The 14,848-nt window shown below is 42.7% G+C and overlaps 1 protein-coding gene across 3 annotated transcripts in view; it reads left to right on the top strand.

Annotated features, from left to right (window-relative positions):
• Positions 1-14,848, top strand: part of KIF13B (kinesin family member 13B) — a 204,888-nt gene that overhangs the window by 136,178 nt on the left and 53,862 nt on the right. For all 3 annotated transcript variants that reach the window (XR_011254392.1, XM_069576709.1, XM_069576710.1), the window contains exons 25-32: positions 2,474-2,620; positions 3,228-3,257; positions 4,744-4,843; positions 5,402-5,528; positions 6,367-6,422; positions 8,452-8,576; positions 10,028-10,204; positions 13,030-13,122. Coding sequence is in view for 2 of the 3 variants with exons in the window: in XM_069576709.1 (XP_069432810.1) it covers positions 2,474-2,620; positions 3,228-3,257; positions 4,744-4,843; positions 5,402-5,528; positions 6,367-6,422; positions 8,452-8,576; positions 10,028-10,204; positions 13,030-13,122 (855 nt within the window). In the remaining variant the exon portion in view is untranslated. The remainder of the gene's footprint in view (positions 1-2,473; positions 2,621-3,227; positions 3,258-4,743; positions 4,844-5,401; positions 5,529-6,366; positions 6,423-8,451; positions 8,577-10,027; positions 10,205-13,029; positions 13,123-14,848) is intronic.

Genomic DNA, 14,848 nt, shown 5'->3' with positions numbered 1-14,848 from the left:
ATAATATTCTGTGGTTTGGTTTAAATTAAATATTTAAGTGTTTGTCACACTTCTGGCAGCCTTTATTGAAAGTGACCAAAGGTATTTTGAACTTATCAGGAAAGGATTTTTTGAAGGTTGTGTGTCTTGACTTGGATGGTGAAAGAATCATACCCAGCTGGAAAGGTTCTTCATATATAAATGGCAGAAATAGAGATAGAGGGTGGACTAGGCACATTTGTGTAGAAAGTAATATATCGAAAGACCTGGAAAGCAGTAACAGAAGGGGTTATATAGGCTTGTGGGCTTCCCTGGTGGCTTAGTGGTAAAGATTCTGCCTGCCAATGCAGGAGACGTGGGTTTGATCCCTGGTTTGGGAAGATCCCCTGGAGGAGGAAATGCCTGGGAAATCCCATGGACAGAGAAGCCTGGCAGGAGTCTCAAAAGAGTCGGACAGGTGTTGGTGATTAAACAACATCAATACAGGCTTATGGCAGCTCGTTAATTCATGGAGGGCCTTGGATGATAGGCATATTAGAATTTAATATTTTGGGTTGGCCAAAATATTAAGAAGAGAAGGCAATGGCACCCCGCTCCAGTACTCTTGCCTGGAAAATCCCATGGACAGAGGAGCCTGGTGGGCTACAGTCCATGAGGTCGCTAAGAGTCGGACACGACTGAGCAACTTCACTTACACTTTTCACTGTCATACATTGGAGAAGGAAATGGCAACCAACTGCAGTGTTCTTGCCTGGAGAATCCCAGGGACAGAGGGAGCCTGGTAGGAGGCCGTCTGTGGGGTCTCACAGAGTCGGACACGACTGAAGCGACTTAGCAGCAGCAGCAAAAGGTTCGTTCAGGTTTTTCTATAACATCGTATGGAAAAACTCAAACATTTTGGCCAACCCAATATTTCACAGTTGGAACCTACTTGTTCTTGAATGGGAAAGTTCCAGAGGAGAACCTAGGAGATTAACCATATGCATTTGCTGGTTTTGTAGTTTAAAAATGGTGAAATAGCAGCAGTTACAAGAAATTCAGTAGGTTACATGTTCTGTTCAAGGCTTTTCTATGGAACATTAAGCCATTCCTGGATCTTTTTCCCCCATTGCCCCTCTCCTTTTCCTGTATCGTTCCCCAAAGTGTAGATACCCTTCACATTGGGGTACACATTCAGAACAGATCACTTTCTGTCTCAGCAAAGTAAAAACAAAGGTAACCATTTGTCTGTCTAAACTATTTCAGACAATTAAAATGGTTTTTGAATTACTTCACAAAATATCTGATACATAGTCCTTGGAAAATATTAAATCAAAGACATCTGCAACCCATCTTTTTAAATCCAGCTTGATAGGATCAATCATTGCCTAAGTTGATTTTCCTGATGATGCAAAACTCTTGGGAATTAAAATCCAATGGAAGAGGGGAAGAGTGACTCAAAATTACATATTCTGGTTCTGTTTTTCAAATTCTATTTGACATCCCTAAAATTTACAAGCCAGCTTTGAAGTCAGTGATTGGGGGTACTAGGAACTTTCTTTTGAAATGCTACTTCATTGTAAATGTTCAAAATTATGTAGTATTTATTGTGAAAATGTGCTTAAAGAAGGAACAGTGTCTTCCTGATCAGTTGTTTATTTTGAAACTTGGTTTGAAATTATTTTACTTGGGCATTAGAACAGTGAATTCAGGATAATATAATTGTTCTTATTAGTCTGATTACTTACTTTTTAAAGTGGATCTTTATATACTGAGTTTGGTAATTGGCTTTTTTAAAAAGGAAGTCTATCTGTCATCATACTATATCTTATATATCATGTATGGTTTTCTATAGCAATATTTTAATGTTTACAGTATATATTTCACTAACATACTATAGATAGTTTATATTTCATTAATATACTAGAGCTTGTGTTATGAATATTGTACATTTAATTTACACCTAGTTTTTTCTTCTTCATAGTGCTGTAAGATTCTTTATGTGCATGTATGATTATTAAAACAGATTCCTAGAAAGTTGAATAGCTGAGTCAAGTGAAACTTATTTTTTAAGGCAAATTGCCCTGCAGAAAGCTTTACCAATTTATATTCCCACCCACAGTGTATGTAATTGCCTTTTTCATAAACTTTGGGCAATATTATAAATTGCCTTCCTAAACAATAATTACTAGTTTAGTGAGAGTAAAGGTATTTCATGCTTATTTTAATTATTAGTTTAACATTTTATATTATTTTGTCGATTAGTAAATTGAACATTTTGTATTATCTAGTATTTTGCATTTCCTTGGTTAGAATGTTTTCTTTTAATGTTTTTTTTCCCAAAAAATATGTAAACTATAGATTTGTTCTTGATTAGTTTTTACTACTAAATGTGAAAGAAACAGTACCTTGAAAGCTAAATGCTTTTCTCAATATTCGCCTGTAGGGGTCTCTCTAAACCCAGATTTTGGAGCTTAGACCCAGTTTCAGAAACTTAAAATTGTGTGTGGTGCAGGGGCAGTCCCGGCGAGTCCAGGTGGAAGTGAAGTCTGTGCAGGAATCTGGGACTCTGCCCCTGATGGAGGAGCATATCCTGTCGGTCGGCATCGGGTGTGTGAGAGTCAGGGCGCCACGGTCACCGAAGACGCACGAGACCGTCCATGTGAGTCTCAGGACAGCCAACCGGCCAGTCTCCGGGAACCTGTCAGAAAACTGCCTTCCATGAACAGTTCTTTTCAGTATTTTGTTTCCTTTGATATCTCTTTTTCTTTTGATGCTCTTTTTTTAAAACTGTATTGCATTTGCATAGAATCACTGTCTCAGGCTGTTGGTTGTCCCTGGTCCACGGCAAGCTGAGGGTTAAAACATCTCCGCCTCCCGGAACTCCTCAGTGCCTGCTTGCTAGTCATTAACCCCCTCCCCACCATCACCCACATCTCCCCGGAAACCCCCTACTGGCTGATGAAGACTCTTTGCCAGCAGGTGTTTGATTTCCCCTGGGGAGTAGGACTATAAACCCAGCAGGAAAAGTATTGTACTGGCTCCTGAAAAGGTCAGATGAGTGTTCTTCACTTTCCCATGAGGAGCTCGAGGTTTCACTCCAACTCCCTGAAAACTGTAAAGTGAGGCTGGAAGCTGGTGGGAGCTGAACAGGCATATTCATAAAATTAGAAAATATAAACTATAGGGCTAGATTTGGGTTGTTTAGTGTAGCCTGATTCTTGGATAAATGCTGGTTTCGGCTCTGCATAACATATCTTTCCTTTTAGGAGGAAGAGGAGGACATGGACAGCTACCAGGTAATGAAGCATGGGTTAGCCTCATCAAATTAGCTTGATTAAAGTACTCAATTACAGGTTCTCGAGTCTTGCCATCCTGTCGCTTAATAATTACACAATTAGCTTTGATTCAAGTACTGCTTTTTCTCAAGTTTTAAAACAGAGTCGAGAACCACCCTTTGTGACTGTTTCTCCTTTTCTAAACCTGGGGCTCCCGATCCAGGCCCTTATAGACCCATTTCTTCAGATCCTTTTCCTGTTTCCCCAAAAAGAGTGGTCTCAGACTGGGCTCCAGTGAAGCTACACCCCCATACGCGTCTTCAAGCCACGCCCCTAGGTGTCTTCCACACTTTAAGGCAGGTCACCTTTTCCCGTTTCTTGGAGTCGTACAGATATTCTTTCATTTTCTCCCTCGCTTCGTTCCATACTGTCCTGCAAGATTTTGTCTGATAAGTTTTATTTTGCCAGTCTGGTCAGTCATCATCTAGGACTGTCAGAGCTCTTTGGATCCTGAATATGTCATCTAGTGTCGTCACCCTCATGATTCGGCCTCATTCTAATTGGATAAAAATGTCTGCCTTCCTATAAGCCACTGATAAAAGCCTTGCATCGGAGAGGGTTAAACACAGAGTCCTGTGGCACGACCGTACAGGCTTCTTTTAAGCTGATGTTATTCCATGAATCACCGTCCTTTGGATGTGATATTTCATTTGTCCGTAATTTCGCCCAAGTAGATCCATTGCACGTTTCTCCATCTTGTCCACAAGAATGTCAGGAGTTATTTGGTTAAGTGCCTTAGTGAAACCCAGATACACCCAGTCTGCTCAGCATTCCCCTGATCTACCCGTCTCGTAACTTTATTACAGAAGGAAGTGAGGTAAGACGGCTGTGTAGTCAGGTGTTGACTGGTAGAGGTTAGTCTGTTGATAACATTCCCCACAGAAACAAGGAGAGAGGCGTTTACGTGATGTACAGAGACTGGTGGAACATGTTGAAGACTGTAGTTAAGAAATTTGAAAAGATCTAATGGTGGTTCTAAAGGAAATAAATGTGAAGATTGTCAAATAGTATTTGTGATTTTTGTGGGATCTTAGTTCACCAGCCAGGGATCGAACGTGCATTTCCTCCATTGGAAGGTAGAATCTTAACCACCAGACCACTGGGAAGTCCCAGCATTTGGGACTTTTATCAGCAAAAGAGACCTTGTAAACGAGCTCTGTTGTACAAATGCTTGAAGTTCTGTTCTATCCTTTGAGCCAACAGAAATGCAACTGGTTCTGGAAATCAGAGAATGCCCTTTCAGGAATGGTCTTATTATAGGACACAAATGCTTTAATTTCTGAAAGTTTCTGTTCTTAATAATGGCTGAAGTCAACTTACAGTGACAACAAAAATGTTAGGGTGTCATACTTTATGTTTTTGAAGCCTATTAGAGTAAGGTAAGATAGAGTTTCAGATGTACTGTCTTGATGACATATTTACTCCAAGTTCCTCTGTTCACTTCCAGGATCGGGATTTAGAGAGACTCCGTAGAAAATGGCTAAATGCATTAACAAAACGTCAGGAGTATTTAGATCAACAACTGCAGAAGCTTGTCAGTAAACATGGTACGAAAAGCAACTGGAACGTTTCCCTTCCCCCACATCAGAGTGTGGTTTATCCCCATTGGCCGTCACAGAAAGGAAAAATAGACGAACTCGCCCATCACGGGAACCGCGAGAGCATAGGAACGGTGCTGATTCGTGTCCTATCCTTTCAGAAGGACGATTACCCGGTTCTAACGATGTCTTTGCGTAGGTCTCCCTTCCCCCTCAACGACGAGGAGACAGGGTATGTGCAGGAAGTGCTGTCCCGCAGACATAACCACGGGAGAGGCCAGCATTTCTTGGCTTCTGGTCTAGAAGCCCCTGAACCGTCTGACTCTCAAGATCATTTCTGTTCTGTTCCTCTGTGGCCTTTGATGAACTGAAGGTGGCCCCTCAGTGAGAGCACACCAGCCCCGCTAGCTGGTAGTCCGTGTTCATTCATGAGCAAATTTTCATCACGAGTTGGGGAAGTCATAAGTTGCTGGTGAACCCTCATCACCCAGTTCCCGGCATATACAGAGCGTACACAGAAGGAGGAAGTGGGCCACCTGTGTTTGATCCTGATTCCTAATGTTCTAGATAAGACAGAGGATGATGCCGACCGTGAAGCTCAGCTCCTAGAGATGAGGCTGACTCTGACGGAGGAGAGGAATGCAGTCATGGTCCCCTCGGCCGGCAGCGGGATCCCAGGGGCCCCGGCAGAGTGGTATGGTGCAGCTATCTGTCTTCCAGCGTTCTCTGTGTTCCCAGGGCTGCCTACTTCTGCTGTGAATGTTGCCTCTGCTTTGATTAATGGATGAGTCATAGCGTATGGAAAAAAAATTGTCTGAATTAGAGGAAGTGTTAAATTATTTTCATGAGTTGGAATAACTGTGCCCTAAAACTGTGTTTTATTAAGTAATATTGTTATTGGCCCAAGTAATTAAGATTTCTGAGAATCTAAATCAATATTTAGTACCATCACACTTAGCATTTAAAAAAAATAGTTAATATGTTAATTACTTGGGTCATTCCCTTAAAAGACTATTCACTCCTAATAAAATTGCATCTCCAGGAGTTTTTGATTTTGGTGTTGGCCTAAAGTTAACTGTCAGCAGATGTTCTGTGCCACTTTATAGAAATTAAAAATATTGAATTAAGCCACATGGTGCCCTTAGAGATATAACTTTGTAAGAAGGTATGTTTAAACAAGGGAGCTTCAACTTCAGTTTTAAACAGGGACATGTGGCTCCTGAGTTCTGGTATCAGAGTGTATGATAATTTACATGAGAGCACTGAAGGAAAGAAGCGATGGTGATAGTCAAGTCTTTGTGGCACCTCTGATGTGAAATCACAGCCAACGCAGTACCCAGCATTATTATCGGTTGACCTCTAATAGCTCTTAGTATATGAAAGCTGAGATACAAAGCATTGAGTTGGCCAAAAAGTTACTTTGGGTTTGTTATAACATCTTATGAAAACCCAAACGAACTTTTTGGCCAAGCCAATACATGCCACTGAGAAAGGCTGCTTTATTTGAGATGCTGTTGTTCATTATGTTTTAGGACCCCAGTTCCTGGGATGGAAACACACATTCCTGTCATATTCCTTGACTTAAATGGTAAGTGAGGAAGTCCCTTCTGAAGGCTTTCCTCTGAAAACTTAATGTCTGAGTAGCGCCTGTTGTTGTTCAGTCACTAAGTTGTTTCCAGCTCTTTAGCGACCCCATGGACTGCAGCCCGCCAGGCTCCTCTGTCCGTGGGATTTCCCAGGCCAGAACACTGGAGTGGTTTGCCATTTCCTTCTCCAGGGAATCTTGCCAGTCCAGGGATCGAATCCGTGTCTCCTGCATTGACAGGCAGGTTCTGGAAGCCCAAGTAACATTTAGATTCTAACCAGGTATGCAGATAGGCAGTTCTGCAGGCCTGAGGTTCAGGTCCATTTTATGTGTGCAAAAAGACTCTAATACCTCAACAGAGAATGAATTTCCTGTAAGCATAATGTTTTTATAACAGTGATAGGTATGTTTCATCGTGACGTCGTCTCATGTTTCATTCTCCAGCCCGTATTGCCCTGTGTGCTCCATTCTCCCTTCAATTTAGGATGGTAGTAATGTTTTCCTGCACTTAATTCTCAGGAAGAGACCTCTGTCCGGAAATGACTAATAACTAGTGATGCTCGTGTAGCGCGTTTCTTTTGTCTGGTGTCTTCTTAGCGTTACCTAATGGATTTGCCCCTTTTTCTGTGAGTTCTTGTGCCATCCATCCATGCATCACGCCCCCCGCCCCCGCACCTTTTAAAAATTACTGTCTTTTTTTCGCTCTCGTGAAATATTTTGGATACAGCTACATTTTACATATGTTCTGTCTGAGGAGAGAAACTGAAAATGAGAAGGTAAGATTAAAGAGCTAAAAATAATTTAGAAGTCAGCATTTAAATGCCAAAGACATCTGCAGAAGAACCGTGCATTAAAATGAACTGTCCTAAACAGACAAGCGTGGACGCCCTCCTAGTTTTCTTTCACCCTGAGAGTGCGTTTCAGCATCTCAGGTATTTAGCATCCTGTACCATTTGGCTTGGACTTACCTGGTGACTCAGCAGTAAAGAACCCACCTGCCAGTATGGAAACCCAGGTTCAATCCCTGGGTTGGGACAATCTCCTAGAGGAGGAAACAACAACCCACTCCAGTATTCTTCCCTTGAAAATCCCGTGGACAGATGAACTTGGCGGGCTGCAGTCCATGGGGTCACAGAGAGTCGGATGGCCTAGCAACTGAGCACGCATGCACCATTTGGCTTACTTGGTTGTGTGGGTGATGTTTAGGTATGCAGGGAGTCAGAGAAGAACCCTTAGCCGCTTGCACTGTCTGTCCACCTGTCGGGGCTTTAAGGTCTTGCCACAGTGCTCTATCCTGCCTTGTTCTCTCAAGCCTTGGAGACTGAAGGCAGCTCTGTTCTGTCCTTACATTAGGTTCCTAGGTGGGTGAGGGGTGTGTGCGTGCGTGCAGGAGGCCTAGAAAGTGGGAAAGAACAAGCTTAAAGAAGACCTAGTAGTATGGATATTCCAAGACAGGAGCAGCACCCTGTTCAGCCTTATGCCTGTTCTTGGTCCATGAAGCCCACGTCCTAGAAAAGAGACTTTTGATGCTCACCCCCAAGCTTAGATGGATGGGGAATTGGGAGGGCCAGGCTTGGACATGAAGAATCAGAGCACCACAGGGCAACCATTCCGTTTCCAGCTCATGTAGCCAATAGATTTGGTTTGTTAAATTTACCTGTCAGATCATTGGAATCACTCTCATTGTCATGTCTTCAGTGCCCTGAAAGACAGGGAATTGGGGCTATAATCCTACCCTTAACATTTATGGGTTGACCTTGAGTAACCTCTTGGGTTTCTTGGCTTCCATCACCTTCCATGCAAAATAAGGCACGGAGGCAGGTGATTGGATTGAGATAATTTCTTGCGGTGTCTCCCATCTCAGATGTGTGAACTGTTTAATGGTCATCCTCTGTGTCATGTAAGATTTCAGGGCCAAAAGCAAATGAAATTTGAGGCAGGAGAATTCTGCTACTAAGCACGTTGAAATGTAGCTGTTAGGGGTTATCCTTTAAAGTGATCTCCGTATTTAATGGAACTCCTCCGCTTTTAGCTGATGATTTCAGCTCTCAGGATAATCTTGATGACCCCGAAGCTGGTGGATGGGATGCTACCCTCACTGGGGAAGAGGAGGACGAGTTCTTTGAGCTGCAGATTGTCAAACAGCACGATGGAGAGGTAAATAAAGTGTAACTCGGGAAGGCTGGGTGAAAAGTAGTTCCTTTAACCTTTCCCCAGGCCTTTGGAAACAATCAGCAAAGTTATCATTTCAATGCCTCCATTTCTCAAGAAATATAAATGAAAATCTTAATTGTGATTTCCGCGAAGAACGGAACCAGTTCCAGAAGGAAAGGGCCAATCAGATTATGCCCATTCACTGTGGCACTGCTCTTCCTGGTAAAGGATCTCTGTTAGTATTAGCAGTTCAGATCAGCAGTGGTCCACTCTCTGGGGAAATGCTTCTGATGTACGTGGAGGCACAACAGCATGATGTTTGGCAATGACTGAAATGCTTTAGTAAAGACTTGTGAATAAGGGGGAAAAGGACTAGATGAAGCCTGATGAAAATGTTTCAGTCTGCGTGATTAAGTGGGGCTTAAGTGGGGCTTAATTTCTAATTTTGAGTGTATTGGAAAAATGATGAAAGATTTTAAGGAAGGAAAGCCAGTGCAATACTTAGAAGGACATACCAACACTTAGTGTTATTCAAAGATGCAACGCTTGATCTGGGGTGTGTTCTGTAAAAATAGTAAAACATTCTGTAAAACAGTGGGCCTGCACCCTTCTTTAATAAGCCAGTGTCATGAATGGCAAAGAAAGGCTAGGAACCAGCCTAGATGAAAGTGGACTAAAAAGACAGGGCAGCTAAATGTAGTCTGAGATACCAGATCAGAACTGCTGAAACATCTGAGTATGGACTCTGTATTATATAATGGTATTATTTCGGTGTTACGTTTCCTGAATATGATCATTGTTCTGTGGTTAAGTCAGAGGAGGTCCTTGCTCTAATAAGATACTTGCTGGGACTTCCCTGATGGTCCAGTGGTTCAGATCTTGCCTTCCAATGCAAAGGGTGGAGGTTTGATCCCTGGTCGTGGAACTAAGATCCCACATGTCTTGGGGCCAAAAATCCAAAACATCAAACACGTGTAATATTGTAACAGATTCAGTAAAGACTTTAAAATTGGCCCACATCAAAAAATCTTAAAGAAAAAAGATACTTGCTGAAGTGTTCAGGGATAAAGACACATCTGTAACTTACTCTAAAGTAATTCAGAAAAAAAAACACCCCAAAACAACAGCAATACTGAGTGTGTATATGTAAGAGGAAAAAAGGGAAGATATTCACAGTTGATGAATCTGTAGGGGAGAAACACAGGAGTTCATTATACTAAATTTATAGCTTTCCATTTGAGTATTTTTTGAAATAAATCCATTTTCGCTGCCAACCAGGAACATCCTGCTCTGTACCCCCCAGGTAGGTACCTGAGGCCACATCCCTGGGTACCTACAGGCAGCACTGCCCTCGTGACTGGTCTGCTTGCCTTCGGCCAAGTCAAGACGTTTCCTTGTGAGGGTCTGTGTCTTAGGAGGAGGAGGTGACTCTGTCCTTTCCGTCTTCTCCGCAGGTGAAAGTGGAAGCCTCCTGGGACTCGGCCGTGCACGGCTGCCCTCAGCTGAGTAAAGGCACGCCCATGGACGAGCGGGTGTTCCTCATCGTCCGGGTGACAGTCCAGCTCAGCCATCCAGCCGACATGCAGCTGGTATTGCGCAAGCGCATTTGTGTTAATGTTCACGGCCGGCAGGTGGGTCCCTGATGCTCATTGAAGAAGTGACTTTGGGTCTGACATAATGGCGGGGCAGTGGAAACATCGCTCTGGCCTCTGACCCCACAGGCTCTGGGGCCCTCTGAGCTTTTGTCCACCAGGTGACCGTGGCCGTCCCATGCCTGTGCTTGCTTCAGTCCCAGAGCCCTTCAGCCTGACCGCCTCCTGGATGGCACTGCACTGCTCCCCTGCATCTTCCTGACTCCGCAGTCACAGCTCTCAGCCCTGCTTGGGGGTGCCATGGAGCCCTGTTAAGGCGATGCTCGCTGTTTTGTCTTTGCCTTTCCATCTGGTTCTGATAAGATGAGAAGTTCACTGCCGATGAGCTGCTGTTTGTGCTCCTCACCCTTGATTTTCCATGCTTTCCTTTCCTTTCTGCTAGTTCACTGATTCATGTATTTGGAGAGAGTCCTCTGCCAAGCTTTGGGGTAAAAAGATGATGAGAAATAGCCTGCGTCTTGAAAGAGCCTCTGTCCATTGGCCCGCGAGTGTGTATAAACGGGCCGGTCTTCTGTGTGGTGACACCGCCGTGCAGGTGCTCGCCGGGGCAACGGTGCAAGAGCAGTCAGGGAGGAGGGGAGGGGGACAGGGGCGGTTGGCAGGCAGAGGAGGGCTCGTTGGCTGCTCCCCAGAGGAGGAAATACACGTGCAGAGATGGTGAGGGAGGAACGGGCGTGGCAGGCTTGGGGACCATGAGAAGCATAGTCTGATGGTCAGAGTATTCTGCAGAGGCCATGACCGTGCCTGTCCACACAGCTGCAGTGAGATTATGAAGGACCTGGTGCCATATGAACTGGTTTAGTAGAAAACTTCTAGATAAGAATAGAAAGCACTTCTCATATTGGTTTTGCAAAGATAGGATTTGAGAGGTTGAGTCTAGGGATTCTTCTCAATATACTGGCTAAAACCAGACAGATGAAAGTAAATCTTCTCATTTAGAAGAGTACAGTCATGGTTGACAGAGTTCTAGATGTAATCTCTACCCCTAAAAATTAATCTTTAGTTCTAAATGTCACACTGATACCAATCTTTGAATGACGATGGGCCGTAATGCTGTTAAAATTCAGCTCTTCAGCTTGGCGCTCCAGCATCAGGACATATAGGTCATGGGGTAGCTGCCGATGTACCTGCTGTGTCTCCCGTTCGCTCTTTTCTGAGAAGTCTCTGAGGAATTGGAAAAAGACACGTTGCTCTTGGGGAGCACTTTGAAGAGTTACTTGCCATTTCAGAGCTAGGGGTTCTGGCCGCCAGGCGCTGAGACTGACCTGGTTCAACCACCAGCCCCCACAGAAATTTTAATAGAAAGGAGTGTTGTGAAGTCACCAGGTTTCTTCTGTTTTTTGTTTTTTTTTTTTTCTTTTTTTAAGTTAATTTTAAAAATCTGTAGACGTGAGAAGCTGCTGCACTCTCCCCTGGTTAAAATGATTTGATATCAAACTGAAATTCAGATGGTTCATTAACTAAAATTTGCTTCTCTGTAGTGAGAGCAGGGACTTCCTCATGACCCTAATACATGCAGGTTAGCTTCAGCAATTCCGTACAGTTGGTAGGTGCCGGGGGATGGGGTGGGGAGTCGGGGTGGGTCTTAGTGTTTTATGGGGACAGAGTCTCAGCTTAGGAAGATGAAAAATTAGGGAGATGGATGATGGTAAGATACGGATTGTGTAACAATATTATACAGTGCCACTGAACTGTGCAGTTAAATATGGTTAAAGTAGCACATTTTATGTAACTTTTACCACTATTAAAAACATTTAATAAAATAATAATTTCATACAAATAGAAAACAGAAAAGTAAGATGACAGCGGCCCCCTCACCTCCTCCCACCACCCATTAAAGGAAAACAAACTGTAGCTGTACTTTGACCAGTGTAATTGGCGATGGTTCAGCCTTGCAAGGCTGGAGTTAAGAGTGAAGGGATGAAATATATGTATTCTAACAGGCCCTTGCATTCTTAGAGGCTAAAATGTTTTTAGAAATTAACTAAAGATCACTTAATTATTATTAAATAAGTTTGTGAAAATACATACCTCTGAGACCAAACAGCTTTTTGTCTGTTCTGTTTGGGTTTTTTGTGGTTTTTGAAAAACCTATATCCTACTTTGCTTTTGCATGGGGAAAGAGGTTCAGTGTTGGTTTAATATTCTCTCTCCTTCTTATCTTTATTCACCAATTGTATTCTGCCCTCATCCCTGCTCTCTTCAACCTCTACAGGATGTTCAGTCTTAGCAGCATCTTCAAATGAGTCATCTATGCATTAATTCAACAGTTCAATTCAGAGCGTGCAGAGAGCGCAGTCAGCATAAACAGTGACCAAGCACTCTTAAATCATTCTCCGTAACGACCCTGCTTTGGTCAAGAATTTAATGCCTGAACTTGTCAATATTCATAGTGCAAGATGTCCATCGTGCTGGGAAAAAAAAAGGATTAAGAGTCACCAGCCTTTCTTTACATTTTAGTTAGAAGGTCATTTTATTGTGTAGAAGTCAACAGTCTTATTTCTGTAGCTTTTTTTAAAGCAAAGTTGAACCAGATGCCTAACGTGGTTCCAGAGTTTAGGATCTGCACTTTCCATGTATTCGGTCTGGTAAATGGCAAGCATCGTATAAATGGGTTTGTTTGTGGGCACTAAGAACAAGTTGAGGAACCTATATGTTGTGATTTGGGTTTTGACTTACATTGCAAATAATGTTCTTTTCCTTTTTGGCTAGCGTGAATATGGTGTCTTTTATGCTGCCTCTTTGTTAATGAAAACTCAGTTTTTGAGATGGGAAGCCATATCTTCTCTTTTGTTTTTCTCTAGGGTTTTGCTCAGAGTCTCCTCAAAAAGATGTCACATCGAAGTTCTATTCCAGGCTGTGGAGTAACTTTTGAAATTGTCTCCAATATTCCAGAGGTGAAGGATCATACGACATTTGAATTTACTAAGAATAAACATGTAACAAGAGCTAACACCTTGAGAAGTCACCTACCTAAGAAATACGTATCAGATGAAAATGTGTATATACAAAAATGCTGTAGGCTTGTAGAGGAATTTTGTAATCGTAACTTGATTCATAGTATAATGTGTGTGCATATGTAATACTTCTGTGGGCTTAAAGGTTCTGGTTTTAATCTTATGTTAAAGAAGACTCTTTTGAAAAGCAAATCAGCACCATTTTACTCATAGAAGAGGATATAACCCTTAGAGGGAGACACCACAGCATAATACAGAGTCCCAGGGTATCACATTGGAATCAGACAGAAATCTTGTTTCTGCCACCTCTTAGTGAAGTGACCTTGGGTAAGTCACTTTGAGCCTAAGTTTTTTCATTTATCAAACTGGGTTAGTAATACCTCCTATACAGACTTATTTTTTAAGGATTAAATGAGACAATATACACAAATTTTACACATGTTAAAAGAGTAAATTGTAATTGCCGTTATAGTTAGCTATAGTATTATTATTAAATACTAATGGGGTAGTTTTTATATTTTTAATTAATTATTAATTACTATTAAATACTAATAAATTAGTATTTATTACTGTTTTTATTTTTGAGCTAATTGAGATGTGCTTAGAAATCAAACAAACGGAGCTGAAAATACCCATGACAGGTGCTTGCTAGAGAATGTAGTTTATATGCTTCCTAGTGCTTATTCCCTGATTTAGACAGATTTGTTCCCCCGGTTATTGGCACAGCTAGTAACCAGGCCTTCCTTACCGGGATAGGAAAAATGAAAGGCCTAAGGAAAGGACTCTGGCAAAGTGAGAAGAGTGGTTCCCTCCGCCACGCTGACTACAGACGATCGGGGAGTGAGTGGGGAGGTCCAGGCCGTGTTGCCCTTGGAGGTGGAAAATGGGAATGGGACCCTGGGGTGAGGACCCCCACCCACACACACCGTCTGCTGTGCCTTCATACTCTTCATTCAGGGGCTCAGTGTCTGTCGGTCGATTCTGTTGAGTATTTGAACAGCAGATGGACAGTATATATTTGAAGACAGATCAGGTTTTGGAAGACTGAGAAGATTACACTGTACTTGGGCTTCGTTTTAGAGTTCTTTTATTGCAGAATACTTTTGCTCTTAAATAATGTCAAATACTAACTGAATTCTTCCCTGGCTCTTCAAAGTATTAGGCTTACAAGGCAAATATTAACTGTTTGATTGTTTAATTTTGAACCTGCCGAAACTTTAAAAATTGAACCCCTTTTCAAGTTAGACTAGCTGCAAAATCTTGGATCTGTAATAGATTGCTCTTTGTATGCTTGGAGGAGCCTGGTAGGCTGCAGTCCATGGGGTCGCTGAGGGTTGGACACGACTGAGCGACTTCACTTTCACTTTTCACTTTGATGCATGGGAGAAGGAAATGGCAACCCACTCCGGTGTTCTTGCCTGGAGAATCCCAGGGACAGGGGAGCCTGGTGGGCTGCTGTCTCTGGGGTTGCACAGAGTCGGACACGACTGAAGCGACTTAGCAGCCGCAGCCAGAGGTTTACTGTTTATTCTTTGTATCTGAATGCTTTCTCGCTTTTTCCAGTGTTTCGGATCTCAACTCTATAAATGGTTTGAATGCAGTTGAGAAACACAACTGCAATGAACCATCCTTTTCTCCCTTCATCCCTCCTTCCTTCTCATTTGCG

This window comes from Ovis canadensis, chromosome 2, assembly GCF_042477335.2.
Source record: "Ovis canadensis isolate MfBH-ARS-UI-01 breed Bighorn chromosome 2, ARS-UI_OviCan_v2, whole genome shotgun sequence".
NCBI classification, from domain to species: Eukaryota; Metazoa; Chordata; class Mammalia; order Artiodactyla; family Bovidae; genus Ovis; species Ovis canadensis.
The sequence above is the reverse complement of the archived record's forward strand: the minus strand, read 5'-3'. Positions and strand labels throughout refer to the sequence as shown.